We start from the raw sequence: 23,699 nt of genomic DNA on the forward strand, positions 1-23,699 counted from the left end.
GGGGTGATAGGTGGAGGTAGATGAGAAGAATCCATGCGCTGTCTGGTTCTGGAAGGCTTCCAGAAGGTGTTCCTTCACTGACCTTCAGCATGGCCTCTCCCCTGCCATTACTCTCACTCTTCCCATCGATTTCACATTTTCCCCGCCCCTAAGGCTCTGAGAAGTTCCCTTTAGAAATAATACTGACCACTGATTTTTTAAAAAAATATGAGTTTTCACGTGTTTTCTGAGGACTCCGATAGGTTTCCCCACCCTTTTCAAAATCACTTATGATAACCTGCTTACAAACATTAGACCCAGATCTATAGAGTAGAAGCTACTGAATGAAAGCATGACTTTAAAGGAATAAATGTTCTGTTTATTGGTGTTGGACAAATGGGACCAGAATTTCTACATCCAAATGGTCCCCTGGGGAATCAGAGTGTTATTGCAATGATGTCACCATCATTCAAACACTCTGTCTTCCTCTCCTGGAACTACCTTTAGAAGCCATGTGCTAAGTCTTGCAAGAAAGCCAGTCTTATTTTATGTTACATGTACCTTGTTATTCCAATGCCCTGCACAACTTTGGCTTGTTTTCCTGATGAAAATTCCTGTGACCTTAGACCTCTCTTTTCTCAGCCTCATTTCTTCTCCCAGAGAATTGGGATATTACAGATAATTTGCCTTCTAAGACGGGTTAGGTAATAGTTTATGAAGGGATCTGAGTTTTTTGTGAAGATCGGTTTTGACATCCTCAGTAGCCCTAACTCTGTCCTCTGGTTTTACTAATCATTCATTCATTCACTTATTCATTCAACCAATATATAGTGTGCAAAGTGCTGTGAGGGCCTGTGGAAGGTTTTATTAGTGGAAAAGACAGAATGTTTACTGTTGACAAAATTAAATATCAGTTAAATGCTAAATTAGGGGTAACACAGGTCGATAAAGTAGGTCAGTTCTGGGAGACTTCTAGGAGGCGGCAGGCATTGATTTTTACTTTTGACGATGGAGAGTTGTAGATGGGGAGACAGGACCAGGAGAACACTGTAGGCAGAAGGTACCGTGTGAGCAAAGACTCAGAGGTGGGAGCTAATGTGGTACGTTGATGGATTAATGAGAAGTCTATTGTTATCAGAGTGGGATCCACAAATAATTGAGCTCTGGCTAAAACCTATGTTCCTCTTCTCCCCGCAGAACATCACAAGTCCTGAGAGCCAAAGTCCAGATTGAAAGCTGAGCTTTGAACTCAAATGCCCTTGAACGAGCCAAACAGCTGATGGCTTTAGCCAGGAGAGCTTGAAGATGCTTCACGATGTCCCAATCCAGTGCTTTGCAAACATGACTGCAGATAAGAGTGCATAGCCATTCTGTGTACATGCATCGCCATGGAGTTACTGAGACTGAGAATGCACAAAACATTCTTCCACAAAGCTAAAGGCAGATACTGTGTTGGGAGAGATAAGCACTGGACTGGGAGTTAGGAGACTCAGGGCTCCAACTGCTGATCTGCTTCAAACTTGTTACAAGACCCTATACATGTCCCCTCTCCTGTCCAGACCTTGGGTTCTGGGCTGGACTAGGTGACCCATTGGATCTCTTCTGATCTACATTGCTGAAATCTTCCTAAAGAGAAGTAGTGAGTGCTTTTACTTTGTGGCTAAATACACCCTCCCTACTGAGCTGAAGGCAATCTTTAAGTCCTTGCTGAATGAATGAATGAATGAATGAATGAACGAATAAGGCAGAGAACTAAGATCCAGGCAGTTCCGCCAGGTATTCTCTGGGAGGCATTGCTTCTCAGCTGGAATTGTGCAACCATTGCTTCTGTCTCTAAATCGTGGGTTAGGGTGGACATGGGGGCACTTTCTCGATGAACATTGGTCTGGAGCATTGGACTGGGAGTCAAAGCCCTTGCATTCTGGGGACGGCTCTAGTGCTGGCCTACGTGCCTCTGGGTGAGTCTCCTGGTTTTTACTTTAAGAGTTACCAAATCCTTAATCTTATTTTTTTATCATCATTCATTTTCTTGATCCACAGGGGCTAACACTATGCCTACTATCATATAGAAGGCCTGCTGACATTTTTTCAGGTGTTAGTTTTAAATGAGTCTTAAAAGTAAATTTTTGTTTCACCAGAATGTCCACATGCATTTAAATAGATGTGCAATTATGCACAACACATAATTTATTCAGTTGACTGACAGTGCTTAATGCCCAGATGGATTTGTAGATGCCTCCCAGGAACTCTGCAGCCCCAGATAAGGGAAGACCTGTGGCTTGGGGATCAGTGGTCTCTCAGTGTCCTATAATTCTGTCGCCAAAGAAATAAAGCTGATCGTTTCACCTCTCCCATTTCATGGGAGTTTGCCAAGAGTCAGTGAAAATGAATGTGAAGGGTTCTGAAAGTTACATAGTGCCATGTCCATGTATGTTGTTATTTTTATTATGGCCATAGTCTGGGTAGTTTTCAGGAAATGGGGAAGGGCTTCAAGCTGGATCACCATGGATGGTTGCACAGGTGTGCACTGTTCAAGAGCATCATGCCCTTATTTACTTCCTAGACATTGTGGATTTGCAGATTTATGACAATTTCCCAGCTGAAGGCAGTAAAGTGTCTTGAGAAAGATACTTTACAGGAAAGAAACTTCTTATTTTTGCACGAAGGTGGGGTATAAGTTGTTAGAGGCTCTGCCTTCCACACAACTGAACAGTTTCAACAGCTTGGCTCAGGTGGACAATTTACCGTGTGTCCATTATCTACATGGGCATCTGATATTATAGCCGTGAACACAGCCTGGAACACGTGGCCATAGGGGAGAGGGTATTAAAACCTGCATGGCAAACTCAATTTTATTACCCACAGTGAACATTGTTTTGCTGTTGAACCTATGGTGAGAACGGTGGGTGGACCTGGGGAGGATGAGAAGCCCTGGGCAGAGAGGGCTTGGGCATTCAGATGGGACTGGCCTCAAATCTGAGGCAAAGTTTTAGGAATCTCAACTAAGCATATTCTGAAAGTCATTTAATTTTATTGCTTCTAAGAAGTGGGGAGAGATGAGCTGTTTGTGGATTTATTTTCGGCACTGTTCAGGAACACAGGCAGTGTTCAGGAACACAGTGAAGGATCAGAATCAATTCTGAACTGAGGGTCAGGAACCTTCTGTATGTAGTTTCTTATTTGGAATGATGTTCTTTAAGCTGTATGAGTATTTGGTATGAGTTCCCGATGCTGGCATCTAAGTCTCATTTTTGTACTTCATTATTTGAACAAATAAAGAAACTGACTCACACAAAGGTCTTATTATTCACAATGGAGGCTTGGGGATACACCAGCCACATCTAGGCCAGTCTGGTTACTGCAAGGCTATTGGAGTCAGCCTCTTTGTCTCTACCTGGGGGTTCTCTCTGGATGTTTTCCGGGTGTCCCATCCTTGGAGTGCCAACTTGCTGAGGCAGTAAAAAAAAGTGCTCTGGGCTGGGCATCAGGAGTCCTGGATTTTAGTCTAGTCGACCATAAGCTGATGACCTCCAGACCTGAGATTCTATAACTCTGTGACTCTTAAGGTGACAGTTAATTACGTGTTTAGGAAAATATGGGCCAGTCGTGATTCTATATCATCTGTCTTATTAGTGCCTAAATTCTGGTGCCCAAACTCAGAACCAGATAGACTTGAGAGAATACAGTGCCTGGTTTTCAGTCTAGAAAATGTGGTCGCCACTGAAAGACATTTAAGGCTTCCTTTCCCTTCCCTCAGATAACATGTGAGTTCTTCCAGTGGCTTCCTGGGGAGGTAACCCTTTTGTGTGCATAGCTTGTCTTCTTTTCAAACCACGTTTCCATTTCCCAACACTTGAAGGCTCACAGTGATGGCTTTGAGGAGGGCAGGAGAGGGCAGTATTATCCTTGTTTCACAGATGAGAAAGCTAAGGCTCAGAGTGGGGCAGTGACTTGTTCAAAGTCACACAGTCAGCTACAGACAGAACTAGGCTGGGACCCAGCTCTAAGAACTCCTGTTTTTGTGCCTTCCCCATTATTGTCTAATCCATTAGGTCATTTATTCAACCAATATTTATTGAGCACTAACTATGTTCCAGGTCTCACGTAAAAGACATAGCTCCCACCCTTGGGATGCTAATGGTTTATGGGAATTTTGTGCCATTAGGAATATAGAATGTTTGAGGGTGGGCCTCTCTCATTTTATACCATGGAGGCTTTCAAGAGCATTGGGGTACATGGGAGACCATACTGCTTTGAAAGCCTTTTAAAAGGTGGGCAAGTAACATCTGGACATAATTAACCTAATTTCTCACCCTAAGAAATCAGGAAGCTAAGTGGGTGAGTCAGAGATAATGGGGTCAGCTGAGAACTGGTTGAGTTCAGGGTGTTAGCCAGGTTACAGGGAGGGCTGGATTGTAGGTGTCATTCAGATATGCTTGTTTGGAAAGCCAGAGAGTGTTATGGCTTTGATCTTTGTACCAGTGAGACCTCTCAATTTGACTGTTGCATCAAAAAACAATCCATTAGTGTTGGTTTGAAAAAAAAAAGCGTATAAAAAGGAGAAAGAAACTAATTAGGGTTGCCAAATTTAGCAAATAAAAATATGGGTGGCCCAGTTAAATTTGAATTTCAGATATACAACAAATAATTGCATTACTGGTGACATACTTACACTAAATAATAATTCATCATTTATCCGAAATTCAAATTTAACAAAGTTTCATGTATTTTATCTGGCAAACCTGGAACTAATGCAAGAACTAGTCTCTCAATTACCTCAAAATGAGGAAATGGGAAATTAAGCAAAATGAAGAAAAATATGCAAGGGCATTTATTGATACTTATAACTGTAACATAAGAGCATCTCAGTTCTAAGTACGGGCTTTGAGTTAAAACAACAGTTAATATGAGAGTAAGCAGAGAGGGCACTCACATCTGCGATTTGATTCTGCTCAGGTCTCTCAAAAGTACGTTCAGGCTCTTCCAAGCAGAACCTTCTGAAGGGGGCTCGCGTAGACTCATGTTCCCTGACGTGGTTCTGTTAAATGTAGCTCTACCTGGGACTCCTTGCCATAATAGCTTCCCATTCTTTATGGCTAAATTTGTATGCATCATCCTCATGTGCCCCAGTCCAATTCAAGGTTGTTTTCCATCTAGGCCTCTGGATTTTGCATTCCAGGATTTGTTAAGCAAATGCCTCTGAGGCCTGTGGGCAGTCAGGCCTTCCTTACTGAGCCTGGCTGGCGCTGCAGGTTATGCACACTCTGGGGAGCAGAGTGGCTAATTTTTTCCTGGACAGGCTGGAAAAGTTGAGGCTGAAGGTGTCTCTTTTGTGAAACAGCAAAGTCTGCCCTCATTTGGGTTGGGAGATGTGAGGGGCAGGTGTAGTAGGCCTTTCACTTCCTCTACAACTTCACCGGGACTCAGGGAAGTCCAGGGCGGCCAGCTCAACATGGCTGCACCACATAGTCCCTGGGGAGCTCTTAAAGCCCGCGTGCCAGATTAACTCCATCAGGGGAGTCTAGTGAGCAGCTGAGGTGGAGTCTAGTGGTTCCAAGTGGAGCCTTTCGTTATGCTGTGTGAATTAAAAACAAAACAAAAGAAGAACTTGGTCTCTTGACACCACAAAAAACAGGGAAGTGTGTCCATGGCTCAGCCTTGTCTGACACCTTCCTCATCCCCTGAGTTTTGCCCTATAGACTACATCCCGCGGGCTAGGATTGATCTGGCTCATTTCAAAAAAGCAAACTTGGGCTGGGGTTTGGAGGAAGGCTCTTCAGTTCCAGTCTATGTTGACGTCTGTCCCTGTCCATCCTTCTGTCCAGAGCAGGGTAGTGGAAGGATTGGAAGTACCACAGGGAAGCCGAGAAGATGCTTAGTCAAGTTCTCGCCTGGAGGAAGCAGGACTCTCTACACCAACAGTCTTGGTAGTGGGTGCCACCTTAGTCCCCAAAAGGCCAAGGGTGAGGGGTGGGCATCTGAGAACAGTGGGGAGAAGGCTTGAACTTGGAGTTGTCAGGTTCTCTCCTGTTCCAGCTCAAGTTTGCTTTCTCGGCTCACAGCTTCCTAGAGAAAGGACACAGATTCATCATTTCTAAGTTCTTCACCTACGACTTCCCTCCCTTTATGTCCACTGAGAACATTTCCCACAGCTTAATACCCCTAAGACTGACCTGAGCAAGTAGCCAGGCCCCATTATAGCCAACCAACCTGATACATCAAAATTGAAAATCTCAATTTACACTGAAAGCCACTTAAGAGATTTGCTTTATGATTAATGAAATCAAGAGCTGGTTCTTTGAAAGGATAAACAAAATTGACAGACCTTTAACCAGATTCATCAAAGAAAAAAGAGAGAGGACTCAAATAAATAAAATCAGAAATGAAAAAGGAGAAATAACCACGGACTCCACAGAAATACAATGGATCATGAGAAAATACTATGAGCAATTATATGCCAACAAATTGGACAATCTGGAAAAAACAGACACATTCCTAGAAACATACAATCTCCCAATAGTGAGTCAAGAACAAACAGGAAATCTGAACCGTCTGATTATCACCAATGAAATAGAATCAGTAATTAAAAACCTCCCCCAAAACAAAAGTCCTGGACCAGATGGCTTCATAGGTGAATTTTACCAAACATTCAAAAAGAATTATCACCTATTCTTCTCAAACTATTCCAAAAAATTCAAGAAGAGGGAAGGGTCCCTAACTCCTTTTATGAGGCCACCATTACCTAGATTCCAAAACCAGGCAAAGACATTACAAAAAAAGGAAATGGTAGGCTGATATCTCTTATGAACATTGATACAAAAATCCTCAACAGAATATTAGCAAACCAAATTCAGCAATACATTTAAAATATCATACACCATGATGAAGTTGGGTTTATTCCTGGGATGCAAGGTTGGTTCAATATCTGCAAATCAATTAATGTGATACACCACATTAACAAATCGAAAGATAAAAAACCATATGATCATATCGATACATGCAGAAAAAGCGTTTGACAAAATCCAGCATCCATTTATGATAAAAACTCTCAGTGAAGTGGGAATAGAGGGAACATACCTCAACATAATAAAGGCCATATATGATAAACCTACAGCTAACATCATACTCATGTATGATGTTACATGAAAGGGGAAAGGCTTAAAGCATTTTCCTTGAGATCAGGAACAAGACAAGGATGCCCACTTTCATCACTCCTCTTCAACATTGCATTGGAAGTCTTAGCCACAGCAATAAGACAAGAAAGAGAAATAAAAGGCATCTGAATTAGAAAGGAAGAAGTAAAACTCTTGTTATTTGCCGATGACATTATACTATATAGAGAGAACCCTAAAGATTCCACCAAAAAACTGTTAGAACTGATCAATGAATTCAGTAAAGTAGCAGGTTACAAAATAAATATTCAGAAGACAGTGGCATTTTTATACACCAATGATGAACTTTCAGAAAGAGAAATTAAGAAAACAATTCCACTTACAATTGCATCGAAAACTATAAAATACTTGGGAATCAAAGAAGGTAGAAGACCTGTTTTCAGAAAATTATAAGTCAATGAAAAAAGGAATTGAAGAAGATACAAATAAATGGAAGCATATATACCCTGTTCGTGGCTAGGAAGAATCAACATTGTTAAAATGGCCAATACTACACAAAGCAATCTATAGAGTCAATGAAATCCCTATCAGAATACCAATGGCATTTTTCAGAGAGCTAGAACAAATAATCCTAGAATTTATATGGAGCCATAAAAAACCCCGAATAGCCATGGCAATTTTGAGAAAGAAGAACAAAATTGGAGGTATCACACTACCTGATATCAAACTATACTACAAGCTTACAGTAATCAAAACAGCATGGTACTGGCATAAAAACAGATACATTGATCAATGGAATAGAATAGAGAGCCAAGAAATAAATCCATGCATATATGCTCATTTAATATACGACAAAGGAAGTAAGAATATATGGTGGGTTAAAGACAGTCTCTTCAATAAGTGGTGTTGAGAAAATTGCAAGACTTAAATATAAGACCTGAAACCATAAAACTTTTAGAGGAAAACATAGGCAGTAAACTCTCTGATATTACTAACAGGAATTTCTTTTCAGATATATCTCCTCAGGCAAGGGAAACAAAAGAAAAAATAAACAAAGCAGACTACATCAAACTAAAAAGTTTTTGTACAGCAAAGGAAACCATCAACAAAACAAAAAGACAACCAGCTCTCTGGGAGAAGATATTCACTAATGATACATCTGATAAGGGGTTAATGTCCAAAATTTATAAAGAACTTATACAACTCAAAAACAAAAAAACCAAACAATCCAATTAAAAAATGGGCAGAAGACCTGAACAGATACTTCCCCAAAGAGGAAATACAGATGGCTAACAGACATATGAAAAGATGCTCAAGGTCACTAATCATCAGAGAAATGCAAATTAAAATCACAATGAGATATCACCTCACACCTGTCAGAATGGCTATCATCAATAAATCAAAAAACAGCAAGTGTTGGCGAGGATGCAGAGAAAAGGGAACCCTCATACATTGTTGGTGGGATTGCAAATTGGTACAGCCACTATGGAAAGCAGTATGGAAGTTTCTCAAAAAATTGAAAATGGATATTTTGACCCAGCAATTGCACTTTTGGGTATTTATCCAAAGAAAACCAAAACAATAATTCATAAAGATCTATGTACTCCAATACTCATGGCAGCACAATTTACAATAGCCAAGATGTGGAAGCAACCTAAATGCCCATCAACGGACAATTGGATAAAGAAATTATGGTTCATATATACAATGGAATATTACTCAGCCATTAAAAAAACTGAAATCCTACCATTTGCAACAACATGGATAGACCTAGAGGTTCTTATGTTGAGTGAAATCAGTCAGACAGAGAAAGAGAAATACCATATGATTTCACTTATATGTGGAATCTAAGGAACAAAAAAACCAAACTAATCAAAAACAGACTCACGAATATAGTGGACAATTTGATGACAGACAGAGGGGAGGGAGATTGGGGGACTGGGAGAATGGAGTGAAGGGTTAAAGAAGTATAAATTAGTAGTTGATAGTTGGGCACGGGGATGGGATGCATGGCAGAGGAAATGCAGTTAGCATTAATATGATGGCTAAGTGGAGGGCCAGGGGAGGGAGGGAGCAATTGGGGGGATCATTTTATGAACAAAATAGATGTCTAACCAATGTACTGTATAATTGAAACTAATTCAAATAAATAAATTTATATTAAACCAAAGAGGTTTCCTTTATTATCCAAGTGTCTTTTGTAAATAAAGAATTCCATTTGCAGAGCGGGAGTTGACAAAAGAATATTTGAAATGTTATTTGGTTTACAAAAGTCCAGTGAATATTTGGGTTTTCAGGAAGGGGGAAGAGGTGTAGTGGCCTCCAGAGTGCTGGGTATATAGACTGAAGATATTCTGCCAATACAAAGGGGTAGGTACTTCATGGACATACTTATGTCATATGTTATCTATACAACTTTCTATGTTATTTATATAGTTTTGTAGCTTTGTATATCATTCATACAGATTTCTAGCAGTTAGCAGTCAATTGTTCTAACAAAATCATGTATTGTGACAATCCTCTAGCAGCTGGCAGTCAATTTCTCAAGGAAGGTGTGCTGTTTTCTTAGTGTACAAGGCATTACGTGGGCTAGTGGTGGCCTTGACTGTGACCACAGGAAGAGGCAGCTGCGGGCAGAAAGGAAGCTGGATTGATGATGCTCAGGGGACACCGTAGCATCTCAGGACAGGGCAGGCAGTGTCTAGTCTCCAGGGACACCGTGGGGAGTATCACACCTCAGGGCAGCTGTATTCCTGGATCCGGCTGGGATGAGGCCTGTAGGTGACCCAAACAGTCTCGGGAGTGGAGAGCAGAGAGAAGTCGATCGGGTAGGGAACAGATCTGGATGTGAGAAGCCAAGAAAACACAGGTGAAGAGAAAGGAGACAAAACTGAGAATGGGAAGACCTGAGTTCAGAACCTTCCTCCGCCTGCTGTGTGACCTTGGGCAAGTCAGTTGCCCTCTCTGGGAAATTGCAGGGAGATACCTGCTGAGCCCACCTTGGAGAAACGCTAGGATGTGAATTTGCATATTTCTGGGTAATTTTCAAATCTGACTGTGTCATTCCCCAGCACCACAGGTGAAGTCCAACCTCGTTAGCATAGCACCCTGACATACACCCTACTATGTCTCCCTAGGTACCTCCAAGTGCTCCTCTAGGCCTCTCCCTGCCCAAGTGGAGAAACCATGATTAGACCCTGTGACTTCCAGCTCTGGGTGGCTTCCCTAGGTGGCTTTATCACTTTGTGGCTTTATCGCTGGGTTGGGATCCTACCTCTGCCACCTACCAACTGTGTGACTTTGGGCATTACTTAACCTCTTTGTATCACAGTGCTTAAAACATAACCACTATCTAAGTTTTAGCTATTGTTACTACATTCATATTGAATAGGTGGGAAATCCATAGTAACTCAAAGAAGGGGCTTTTGAGTAGTGGTGGTTTGGGGAGTCTGACAGACTTGGTAGCAATTAGGAGGATTTGAGCAGCGATTAGCAAGATGGACCTCCTCCTTTTCCATCTGGAGCCTGTACAGGCAGTCTCTCAATTTCTCCATCTGTCTTTTCACATAGGTCAGTTACACAACCTGAGTCAGATGACCACTGAATTCTTATTGAGGGATAGCAAAGCTAGCAGAGGAAAATTATGCTGATACATCTAGCTATACTCCAGAGAAAGACAGATCTGGCACAACTGCTGTTTTGGAATGAAAGAGCCAGGGAGCAGACGTGACCCCATCCTGTAGCCTAAGCTATCCCATCCAACTCATAGATCTACGAAAGAGAAAAACAAATGTTTGTTTTGTAATGCACTGAGATTTGAGGGCGATTGTTTGTTATGCAGCATTATCATAGTAGTAATAAATGACCAATGCAACTCACATCAGAGGATAAATTGAACCTCTGATTTAAAGGACACTTCTGCACACATGCGCACGAGTGCACATGCGCATACACATTAATGTATGGAACATCTGCCTTGTGGCTTTTATTCTAGCCTCTCTTCTCTTTGTTGGCAGGGGGGATATCAGCTGAGGACCAGGAGTTATTACAGGACTAGCCCATGGATGTGACAGTGTCTCTCGTGATTGTAGTTTGAAAGGAAATGAGCAGATTTCTTTTCTTCCTGGATCACTCCTCCTGCTCTATGCTTAACATTTTTGAGCTTCTCTTTTCCAGCTCCTCCCCTGTTTTTTGAAGCTCAGAGCAGTAAATCTGTATCTGCATAGAATTGCTTCAGATCATTGATTGGTAAGTTGCCTCCAGGCAGTTGCACAATCTGTTCTATAAAAGAGCACCACAGACAGGATATGTGACCCACTGACAACAGTGTCTCTCACAGCTTATGACTGTTGTTTTGTTTGTTTTAATCACAGCCTGCTTTTTAATAAAGCATCTAGATTCCTAGAAGTTTATCAACCAATGTAGCTCTGGCTGAATTGCATAGCTTCCACAGCTCTGATGTATGGGAAGAGGCCTGACCCTAGGTCAAGAGACTCAAGTCTGGACCTGGCTCCCAGATGGTACCAAGTCAGGGAGGCTTCCCCACACCCACTGCAGACCTGCCTACGTTCTCATGACCAAACTTGAGCTCCTAGGGACAGAGCTATGGCTACTCAAAGTTCAAGGAGATCTTGGGGCTGGATACCGAGGAATAGAGTGAGACTAATCCCAGGCTACACTGACCCAGTGACCTCCAGGGACTGCTGACTGCCTGTTGGGTCCTGCACCCTCCCTGCCCATCCCTTAACCCAGAAAGTGACTTTTATGTCTGCCCCACGTCCTGCACAACCTCTGGGAATCTCCTCCCCACTACACTGCTTTCCACCACCCACCAAGTACCTACTGGCCCAGACTTTGAAGTGGGCCTGTGGCTGCAGGGGTGAGCTTCTGGCCCTCATCTACTTCATACATTCCATCCAGGACAGGAGCAACCTGGAAGGATGTCCCTTAGAATGATTAAGGAGTTTTTTTGACCAACAAATGCTTGAAGCAAATTAAACAGCAGTGCGGATCTGTTCCATTTGGAGAATACTTTGCTAATGCAACAAATAATTATAGGTGACACCCAGCTTGCTTTGTGTTTCAGGCTGGCATTTTGAATTTGTGACTGTACACATGTATGCATGTGCCTTTAACAACATTATGGTTTAGAAAAAAAAATTAAGGCTTGGTTTATATCAGGTTCACAGTTCATCAGATTAGTATGTTTTATTCTTGTCTTTAGTTTGAAGTTCAATTTGGGATAAATTCTTGAAAGTCGGAGCATTGAGTTTAATTCATCTTTGATTTCCCCAGAGCCCAGAAAAATGCTTGGCACTTAGTAGATGCTCAATAAAGATTGATTGATTAAATCAATGACAATATAATATAGTGAAGAAACTGTAAGAAGCAGGCCTATGTTGTTTAGGGCTATTAGTTGTAGGATGGGAACAGTTAGGAGCTCACACATTGATGGTCTCATGGTCACCCACCTGTCTAGTTTGGTTTTTTAGTACAGTTCTATTCAGAAACTAAGAGTTAGCTAGTCAGCTTCCGGGGGTTATGTAACCATAGTATCTACTAATTATTGAGTGCTACTACACATCTTGCACTGTGCGAAGCAATTTCCATAGCTGACTTCATTAAATGCTCACAACAACCTTATGAGCTGCTGTTATCTCTATTTTACAGATCAGGAAATAGAGACTCAGAGAGACTACATGTCCCAAGCGTGCTCACTGAGCAAGACTATGGAAATGGGGGATTTTATATTGGGTGCGTCCAATTCCAAAGCCCAGCTTCTAACCCCTACTACTGACCCCCCTTCCACCCCTTGTAATCTTCCTACAGACCATTCCCAAAGCCACTCCTCTCTGTGGAATTAAAAAAACATTAGTCATGCTTACTGCGCTTTGCTGCCCGATTTTTTGGATCGTGGATGTCTTAGGAAGCCTTTTCTGGTGCCACTTGTCTTTTGTTTGTTCTTCATGAATACCTTGCTCACCCAATTGGAGTCTTCAGGAGGGCTCACCCTGGGCAAAGAGATGAAGTGGTTTGTTAATGACCTGCTCTGCTCCAGCTCAGAAGGTATCAGACACACCAATGCTGTGATTCTCAGCCCTGGCTAAGCATCAGAGTTCCCCAGCGACCTTTATTTTGTAATCAATGAATATTTATCTGTGTAACATCATGCCAACTAGTCAAATGAAACTCAAACTTTTGTATAGTTATATGTCAATGCAATAAAGTTTAAATCATGTGAACAAAATGTGGAATTTATGCCCAGGCACAAAATTATTAAGTTCATGCAAACTCTTTCAAAAGTTTTATAATTAAAATGATACTTAATGGGTCTACAGCCATGCTACCCCGAACAAGCCCGATTCCGTCTGATCTCGGAAGCTAAGCAGGGTCGGGCCTGGTTAGTACTTGGATGGGAAACCACCTAGGAAGACCAGGTGCTGTAGGCATAAAAAATAAAAAAATAAGGGATTGTAAGCTGACAAGGTCCTTTCAATCTGTGAGGTCAACCAAGGGTTGCCTCGCCTAAAATAAAAAAATTATACTTAATGGAAGAAGCAGGTATATTTTAATATACTTGACATAATATGATGTGATATGACATGATATGATATGGAGTGGGAACATCAAAAGTAAGAGTGCCTCAGGCTCTGCTCTCCCAATATCACAGAGGAACCCAGTCACTGCCGGAGCTGCCCCAAGGCAGGAAGGGATGACGTTGGTGGGCAGAAACACTCTTGACCCACCCTCTGATCTCCTGCTGGTGCCTTCCACTGGCTAATCCAACCAGCATCCAGCCAGTAAGGGAGTCTGGGTAATGTGGTTCCCAGGGAGCTTAAAAATATAGAGATCTCTGGGTCCTCTCTTAATGACTGCAAAGATAATAATGGAGTACACGTTACATAACCTTGACAATTGATGTGTATTATAAGAAAGATTTTCTGGGGACATCCCACAGCATAGAAATATTAGCTTCTTTATCATGCTGATAGAAAATAATTTAGATTAAGGGAAGCTTTTGGTAGAGTTCCTCAATTCATACTGTGCAGTGGCTACCTAAGGCTAGAATGCAGCATGCCTGCTAACTCTCTTGAACTGAGACATCACCAGAGAGTAAGATACTAGGGGGTGGCATGTTCTCACTGCACTCAGAGAAGGTGCATTCCCCAGTGTGCATAGCAGGCAGCTGAAGAGAATGACATTGTCAGCATGAATAGGCTGATTTCCCACACATTGCCTCCACTGAAGGAGAGAGAAGAGGGAGGCGTGGCTTGTGAAATGTAAAGGGGCGAACTGTAACACACAAACTAAAAAAGCATCCCAGTGTTCCTAGGGCAGCTAAAGAGATGGAAATGTCACTTGGCTCCCCCTCTCCGTCCCCCCACCCCATCCCTCCCCATTAAAGGAAAGTATGTGATCTCAATTAAGGAGAAACTTACATGGCATAAGGCTTGCTGGTGGTTTCCTTCACATTAACTAGCGGCACAGTTTTTGGATTTGAAGAGGTAAGAGGAACTATAGCCAAAAGTAAAAATATAGGAGACATGAGTGAGATGAGGTGGGGGAGGGGTACTTAGTCATTTTTGATATATAACAATAGGAAGTAAGCAAGAGTGTTTAGAAGGAGTAAAAAACTGTCTTATTTTCAAATTCTCATATTCGGGACCAGAATTATATTGTTGGATTTAACAATAATGCAGTGGCATCTGTGGAAGGATAGTTGTTGATCTTTGATAGAATATTATCAACAATTCCCTCACAAAAAACAGTCATATTAGAGAAAGTTTCAGAAAAATACCCCACAGGGGCTTGAATCTTCCATTACTTGCTTTATATAATGCCTTTTTCTTTTTTTATTGGAATAGAAAGTATTGATAATTTTATGATCATTCTTTTTAAGTAAGCTCTTTCCATGTTTTCAGAGTGTGGGGATATGTAATATATGTAGATTAATTATGTAATTATGTAATACATGTAAAAAATAATATAGAATATATTTAGATTCCTCTACTCGAAGTTCTTTCATTTGGGGCCTGGTGGCTAATCCCAAATCTAGTTGCAGTTCTTTTGTTTATGAATTTTGCTAGGACTCTTTGCAACACCCCACCCTCAACAATATGGCCCTCATAAATGACTGATAACACTAATCCCTGGGGAGGTTCCTCTCTGCCCACCTCTCACCTCTGGCCTAGGATGTTGCTGTAGAGGCTCAGCTGGAGGCTATAACAGGATTTTCAGTCTCATTAAGGAGCAGATAATTCTTTGTCATAAGGACCCTCCTGTACATTGTAGGATGTTTAGCAATATCTTTGACTTCTACTCATTAGATGTCATCTACTAGGTGACAACCCAAAATGTCTCCTGGGGGTGAAATTGCCCCAGTTTGGAACCACTGGGCTATCTTTACCCTTCACCCACTCCCAGTATGAGTGAGGAATGCCAACTCCATGCCCAGGATTGCTCAGGCATCTGAAGATGGCTACCTTTAGGCAAAGGTGCGATAGCATAAAAATAAATGTACTTTATTTAACAGGAAATAAGAGAGCACATGAAACACTTTGACCAATTTTCTGACTCTTAATGTTCTTATATTTTAGTTTCATTGTGATCAAAAGAATCAAAGTAATCCTATTCCAGAGAAAGGGTCATCCGTGACTTGGGACAGATCTGAAAAGGAGGAAAGCTTGCTAATCTTTCTGTTTGCCACTGTTTACCATAACAACTATGGAAATGTGGCTGATGGGCCATAAGGACCCTACAACCTGGCTTCATTCATCATTTGGAGCCCTCTTCCTTTGCCACCACCTTGACCATCTACAGTGGCCACACCCGCACCCTCTTCATCCTGAATGTACCTTGCACTTTCCCTTCTGCACCTAAGCTCGTAGAGTAAACAAAATCTGAAATGCGCTTTCTACTCCATCCAATCCCATCGCACAGACCATGACTGTCAATATCCTGCCTATTTCAGCTCGCTTGTCACCCCGAGGAAACCTTCCTTATTTCCCCAGAAAGAAGTGATCTTATTCTCCGTGAATACCCCAACATGTTTTTGTTAGTTATATGGTACTTAATAATTCATCTTGTATTTTTGAGGTAGGTATCCATGTTATCCCTTCTTTTGGAGGGTAGATTTCCTGAGAGTGAGGAATTGAGAACAGTTTGTCTTTGCGACCCCTACAACTGTGCTTCTCAAACTGTCTGCAGCAAAGAACCAGTTTTTAAAAATCTTACTTACGATCCATAATGGACTAGTAGTTTTGTGAAATATAGTACAAATGAATTAGTAGGAAAACTCTTGGATACCATGGCAATATGTTTTTGCTATAAACATTTCTAAATGCTTCCTCTCAATTTCTGTGTTCTTTTCAATGTGAACTAGGAACAAATAGGGGACTGGCACTGATCCACAGACCACTTTGAGTAGCACTGCCCCGGCACAACGGCTTTCACAAGAAAAATCTACCAGAACAGCAGTTTTCAAATGTGAGCAGACAAAACAATCACTTGGCAGCCTTGTAAAAACAACAGCTGGGTCCCACCCGCAGATCCTGTGATTTAGCAGGTCTGTGGTGGGGCCTGAGAATTCTCATTTCTAATACCTTCTCAGGTGATGTTATTGTTGCTGGTTGGGGACTACACTTTGAGAATCACTGGACTAAAGAAATGAACAAATGTCAAGCAAACTGTTCTTTTGTGGTATCCTGTCCTCATAACGGGTCGAGCCGCTAGAGCTAACTGCTAACTTCTTCGATGCAGCTCTCTAAACCAATGGTCATCAGCCACCATTTTGACACATTTGCCGGGGGGCTTCGAACATGGAGAAGCCTTAAGAAGCCTTAAGGGGGTCCATACCTTGCGACTGATCTGAGCCTAGTTCCTCCACAGCGGGTTGTGCAGGTGATGCTGAAGAACATCGGGGCAATGTTTGATGTGCCTCCACAGCTGAAGGCTCCAGGGGTGGCCTGGGTGACATAGGTGACTGGGAGGGCGGGGATCTGGGTGGTGATCCAGTTGGTTGTACCTGCTGTTGTGGTGACGCAGGTGTTGAGCTGGGTCGTCGGTGCACAGCTGGCAGTGATACATGTGGCAAGTCAGTTGGAGAATGTGATGGTGATGAGGCCCGTGGCAATGCAGGTGACTGCTCAAATGAAGAAACAGGTGGTGAAACAGGTGACTCCACGGGCCACCCACATGTAGATTCAGGTGTCTGCATAGGTGGGGACGTAGGTGGACCATGGCCACTGCTTCCTTCCCCTGTGGGAGCCCATTGTGTATGAAGTTGTGTGGATTCTTCCAGACTGGCCTGTTCTGTTTGGAGGCTTGGTTGACTGTGTTCGGGGCACTCACTGCCAAGGGCGAGTTCTATTTGGCAGTACACTTCTACCCGGGGGAAAATCACTCTCTTGGAGGGAGAATTAAGGTAAGCAGCGTCTAGGAAAAACAATAGTATGGATGGCATTACTAATGCCTGGCATCAGCATGACATTTGCAAAAAATTGTTTTTCAAATTATTTTCATAAACAGAATTAGTGCTCATCAATGGTATTGCTGTACTTACTTGGATTTATATTGAGTATTAGGTTATGTATCAATTCGCTTATTCAGTGGATATTTATTGAGCATCTATACATGCCAGGCATTATACCAGGCACTGAGGAGGTGTAGGAGACAAAAACAGGCGTGATGGTCCCTGGTCTCTTGCAGCTTACAGTCCAGTGTGAGGGCAGGCACTGACCACCCAAATAATCTCAAGTTTTAACAAAGACAAGTGCTAAGCAAGAGAAGAACACGGTCCTAAGAGAGAGGGAAGCAGGGAGGACTTAACTGAGAGGCTTCCCTGAGGGAGTGACTTTTAAACTGAGATCTGAAGGGCAAGTGGTCCAGCGGATGGTAGGGGTGGGGTAGAGAGGAACATTTCAGACAGAGGGAACAGCATGCACAAAGACCACAGGTTCGAAGGAGCACCAGGACATTTAGGGCCTGAAAGGTAGTGTGGCTGGAGCAGGGGTGGGGCACAGAAGTGGAAGATGGGTTCGAGGAGGCCAAGGGACTAGATCACGCCAGGGCTTATAGGCAGCACTGAGGACCCCGGTTTTCATGGAGACCATGAAGACATATAGGCAAGGACGTGCTGACTTGACTGGTTTTGACAAGATCACTGTGGCTGCTGTGGAAAGCCACTGACAAGGGCATAGGGGACCCAGGGAAATCTGTCGGGGTGCTGCAGAGAGGTATTTGAAGTTTGCACTTGGAAAGAGATAGAAAGAAGTAGAAGATTCTATTTAGGAGGTTAATGAATGAGAATTGGTGAAGGCTCAATTAGGGAGTGAGGGGAGGTAGGTGGCTTGCACAATTGAAGGGATGCTGGTGCCGTTTGCCGAGACTACGACGATAGGAGGGAAAGGTTGGGGTGGGGAGCTCAGGTTATAAGCTTGTTTGGGGACATATTGAGTTTAGGAGGCCTTGGAGATGTCCGAGAAAAGATGACAAGTTGGCAGTTGAATATGTGGATTTGGGTCTCAGAGAAGAGATGAGGGTTACAGACATATGTTTGGGCGCCCCCTATGGGTAGCAACTGAAGCTGCGATGGTAGCTGTGGAGGAGATTGCCTAGGGAGGAAAAGCAGTGAGAAGTGGGAGGCCAGGATAGAGTCAGGAGGCAGAGAGAGAGGATCCAGGGGAAGTTTCTTAAAGTAGGCAAGACTGGTGTAGATTTAAAAGTTGCTGGTAAGAAAAATCATGGACGGGTAGAAAATATTTACAAGTAATATTTCTGACAAAGGGCATCTATCTAGAATATATAAAAGATTTTAAACAAGAAAACAAACAATTCGATTTTTTTAAATGTGCAAAAGAGCCAACTGAAGGAGCTCCCAATGGCCAAAGCTGGAACAATTTGAGTAACAAAATAAAGTCAGACTGAATAATAACCCAAAGTATGAAATAAGCATCCATGTGTCCATTTGTTATATATAAACAAATGATTGAATAAGTAAATAAAAGGGGGAGAAGAGATAAATCTTCCAAGTAGTGGAATTCCAAATAATTTATGTAGACATCTTACTCTGAAGGAAATGAAGAATAATTCCTCACTTTTTCAGTGTAAGCTTTGCAATGACATCCTTCCAAAAAGCACAGCATGAGAAGGAGAGAAAGAGTAACTCTATCATGGAGAAACCTGACAAGCGCCATTGCAGTCAGGTGGTCAAGGTCAACATCATCAGTGATATGTCATGTAGATAGCATGTATTCTGATATAATGTGATGAGAATGGCACTTTTCCTCTGTGGTCTTCCTCCTCCAGATTCATAACCCCTGTCTAATCATGAGGAAAACATCGGACAAATCCCAGATGAGGGACATTAGAAAATATCAGGCCAGTACTAAAACCTGCCAAGGTTATTAAAAACGAAGAGAGTCTGAGAAACTGCCACTGGCAAGAGGAGCCTAAAGAGACATCATAACTTAATGTGATGTGGTATCCTGGATGAAATCTTGGACATTAGGTAAAAACGAAGTAAATCCGATTAAAGTATTGACTTCAGTTAATAATAATTTGTCAATATTTGTTCATTAATTATAAACATTACATCAAACTATGTACCAAACTATAACATCTAACAAATGTGAGACATGATAATAGGTAAACCTGGATGTGAATCTAAAACTACTCTAAAATATAAAGCTTTTAAAAGATTTAGGGGGAAATGGGCAAAAGAGTTGAACAGATACTTTACCAAAGAAGATATCTAGGCAACTAATAAACAAATGAAAAGACGCTCAACATCATTGGTCGTCAGGGAAATGAAAAGACGCTCAACATCATTAGTCATCAGGGAAATGCAAATTAAACCACACACAGAATGGCTAAAATTAAAAAGACCTACCATACCAAGTGTTGGTGATAATATGGGGAAACTGGAATGCCTGTACACTGCTGTTGAGAATGTAAAATGGTTCAAGCACTTTGGAAAACAATTTGGCGCTTTCTTAAAAAATTAAACATACATCTGGGCCTATGTCTTAGTCCACATATATCCAAAAGGATTGAAAATAGAATCTTGAAGAGATATTTGCACACTCATGTTCATTGTAGCATTATTCGCAAGAGGTGGAAGCAACCCAAATGTCCATTGAAATGAATGGAAAGAGAAAATGTGGTACATACACTGCTGCCAAGGGAGGCAGAGAGTGGAGAGGGAGGCTTGGCTGGCAGCAGAAACAATTAGCTGGATGTGAATTCTCAGGAGGGAGGAGAAAGAGGGTGCCAGAATGAGTTGTAATATCATTCAACCTTAAAAAGGAAGGAAATCCTGTCAGGTGCTACAATATACTTGAAATTTGAGCACATTATAAGTGAAACAAACCTGTCATAAAAAGACAAATATGGTATGCTCCACTTATATGAGATATCTAAAGTAGTCTAAAGTAGAATGGTGGTGGCCAGGGCCTAAGGGGAGGGGGAGTTGCCAGCCAATGGGTATAGAGTTTCAGTTTGCAAAATGAAAAAGTTCTGGAGGTTAGCTGCACAACAATGTGAATATGCTTAACACTACTGAACTGTACACTTAAAAATGGTTACGATAGTAAATTTTATATTGTGTTTTTATCATAATTTTACATGTATAAATTATATATTACATATAATGTAATTATATAATTATACATAATCACATATAATTTTATTTATTTGTATATATAACACACACGTACCATATGATCTAACATTCAACTCCTAGTACTTATCTAAGAGAAATGAAAGCATATGTCCATACAAAGATGCATGCATGAGTGTTCATAGAAGCTTTATTCAGAATAGCCCAAAGTGGATACAACCTAAATGTCCATTAACAGGTGAATGGATAAATAAACTGTGGTATATTCATACAGTGGAAAGAATGTAAAAAGGAATGAACTGTATTTATCATGGAATAACTTGGACGAATCTCAGAATAATTATGCTGAGTGAAAATATGCAAACAAAAAAGAGTTCATACTATAAGATTCCATTTATCGAAAACTTCAGAAAAGACAATTAATATATAATGACAGAAATATAATCAGAAGTTGCTTGGGGATTGGGGGCGGGTGAGGGAAGATGGGAGGAGTCACTGGAAACTTTGGTCATGATGGACTGTTCACTATCTTGATTGCGGTGTTGTTTCTCAGGTGTGTGTGTATGAAAACTTATCAAATTGTGAGGAGGAAGGGAGAGAGAGAAGGAAGAATGGCAGGGAAGGAGGGAGGGAAGGAGAAAGGAAGGAAGGTGGGTTCAGGTGGACATGCCTGGATGTCGAATGGATATTTTCAGACATGGTGTCCTCTGAGCTCCAACCTCACTTAACACCCATACTCAACACGTCTATGTTGGGAATGTGGATTTTCAAGCACACCAGCAAGCATACCCTCCCCTTTGGCAGAAGGATGCTGCCAAGGGAAGCCAAGAATGGAGAGGAAGGCTTGGCTGGCAGCAGAAATAATTAGGTGGATGTAAATCCTTAGGAGGGTGGAGAAAGAAGATGCCAGGAGTTGAGTTGTTGCGGGTGACACCTTGTAAGTTAGGCTTCCTGACGGAGCTGACCCATATCCAGAAAGCAGCTGGGTGGGAGGCTGGAGTGGACTCCCATTTTCTGTTCCCAGATGGCAGGTGGGGATTAAGAGTGTCGCTGTGGGCACCAACCACAATTACTTAGGATGTGTCAATAACACCTGCTTGCATCTGGTGCCAGAAGAAAAATCCAGCCCAACCAAACCCAAAAGGATTTAGGTGGTGGAGCTCAAATCTGCACTGAGAAAGCATGTACACACTGGCAAATTGGGAGGAGTACAAATAGCTGGTAGCCAGACAAGACATTGTCTCCCTTGTGAATTGTGTCTGTTTCTACTTGGAGTGATTTCAGGGCCATTGGGAAAACCTGCTATCCTCCATACACTGCCCCAAATCAGGAATGGATGCCTTAAATCCTACTATTAGAGTTTCACCCTTGGGTTTGAGACCACCATTCATACCTGTGAAAATGTCCACGTCGGCTAAGAGTGGAAGGGTAGGGGAGGGTGAGAGGGCATTGGGTTTCTCCAAGAGGTAGAAGGGTAGAAGAAGGGTCTATTGAGAAATAGGGAAGACTAGAGATGCTTAACCACTCACTTTGTAACTCTCCCCAGGGCTTGTCCTGAGAGAAAGAAGAAAGGAAAATTTCTAGGGGAGAGATAGGTATGGAGGTAGCCAGGTAGCCAGGGGGCCAGGCTGTAACATGTGTTACAGCTTGAGGTGTGCAGAGGGGTCTCCTGGGGCAAGGAACTGGTATCTGCTCTAAGATCCAAAGCCCAAATCAGGGGATCCCCCAAGCCCCAAGTCCCCAGCCTGCACTGTCACTGAGGAAAGACCGAATGGGCTCCCCAGCTGGTGGAAGAAAGGACCTTTGGCTCCAGCTAGCCCCTCCTATTCTGATGCCTCATCTCTACCCTCCACTGATACTCCCCAGGTCCTTCACCTTTTGGACACCTGGGGCTCACTTTTCACAGCTGTTACCTGTGTAAATGTGGAAGATGGGGAAGTTGTCAGAAGAGAGTCAGGGTTAGTGTGTCTTGCAGAGAGGTGAGAAGAGGGGCCTGTTTCTGAGGTCAGAGAGGGCAGTGGACTATATTGTCTGGCAAGGACACAGGTAGGGGTCAGGAACCAGGATCTAAATCCTTCTTATAGATTAAGAGATCAAGACTCAGAGATGGGGAATGATTCCCCTGAGCTCATACAGCTGGAGGGATGAGGGCCCTGGCCCAGGCTACTTGCCTCCAGAGCTCACATTCTCTCCATCCTGCTCTCCTATTCCCCACCCCCACCCACATCCCCACCTTGTTGGGTGAAAGGACCCAGGAGAAAGTAAAGAGTTAGAACAAGGGGAGCTTGGGAATGCAAGAAGCAATTTTGAAGGGGGGGAAAAAAAATGAATGTATCCTAAGGGAAAAACTTCATTCAACCCCTAACCTCACCTCCAAAATATTTTTTAAAAAATTATATACACAAGAACACCATAGCATTACTTATAATAGTGAACATTTAGAAACTCAAGCGAATGACCAAGCTAAGTTTTCTGTACAACTGTGATGAAATATAAAACTGCCAAAAAAGACTATTATAAAGCCATACAGCAATATAGAAAAAACATAATATCACACAGATAAAATACCCTTTGATTCAGGAATCTCCTTCTCTGGAAATACATTCCATGGAAAAGAACATAACTCTAAATATGAAAAAGCTTTTTCTCTTTCCTTTTAACAAAGATGTCCTCCATGGCCTTCATCAAGTTAGAGCATATAATACATGTCATTAGAATCTTTCTTCTACCAACTGATGCACAGAGGATACACAGGTGTGGGGACCACAATTTCCAAACCAACACAGGGCAAGGGCTCTTTCTCTCTCATTTGTTGATCAATGTGTCATTTGAAGTCTTATACAAATGTAAATTAGTCACATTTAGTTCTATATTAACGATAGTTTTATTGGAAAGAGTATAAATATGGAAGAGAATGAAACGACATGAAAATGGAAGGTATGAGCTATGTATTTCCTAAATATAGTTATTAAATCCAGAAATATATTTGT

At 42.1% G+C, this 23,699-nt stretch overlaps 2 protein-coding genes and 1 pseudogene across 4 annotated transcripts in view; 2 read left to right on the forward strand and 1 right to left on the reverse strand.

The window, feature by feature from the left end:
• BNIP5 (BCL2 interacting protein 5) overlaps positions 1-3,573 on the forward strand; it is a 34,212-nt gene extending 30,639 nt beyond the window's left edge. Inside the window, exon 13 of the mRNA XM_039856134.1 lies at positions 1,177-3,573. Coding sequence (XP_039712068.1) covers positions 1,177-1,212 — 36 coding nt within the window. The 3' untranslated portion in view covers positions 1,213-3,573. The remainder of the gene's footprint in view (positions 1-1,176) is intronic.
• Positions 3,574-4,792: 1,219 nt separating this feature from the next.
• Positions 4,793-23,699, reverse strand: part of PNPLA1 (patatin like domain 1, omega-hydroxyceramide transacylase) — a 43,519-nt gene continuing 24,612 nt past the window's right edge. The window contains exons 6-10 of one of the 3 annotated variants that reach the window (XM_039856120.1): positions 16,947-17,525; positions 14,531-14,606; positions 12,977-13,102; positions 9,827-9,932; positions 4,793-6,041 (exon numbers count right to left, since the gene is read on the reverse strand). In XM_039856120.1, the coding sequence (XP_039712054.1) occupies positions 6,036-6,041; positions 9,827-9,932; positions 12,977-13,102; positions 14,531-14,606; positions 16,947-17,525 (893 nt within the window). In that variant the 3' untranslated portion in view covers positions 4,793-6,035. Of the gene's footprint in view, positions 6,046-9,826; positions 9,933-12,976; positions 13,103-14,530; positions 14,607-16,946; positions 17,526-23,699 lie in introns of all 3 variants that reach the window. The other 2 variants (XM_039856118.1, XM_039856121.1) reach the window with 2 other exon arrangements.
• LOC120597727 (uncharacterized) lies at positions 13,422-13,540 on the forward strand (annotated as a pseudogene).

The sequence above is a fragment of the Pteropus medius genome, unplaced genomic scaffold (genome assembly GCF_902729225.1).
Source record: "Pteropus medius unplaced genomic scaffold, Ma_sr-lr_union100, whole genome shotgun sequence".
Lineage (NCBI taxonomy): Eukaryota > Metazoa > Chordata > Mammalia > Chiroptera > Pteropodidae > Pteropus > Pteropus medius.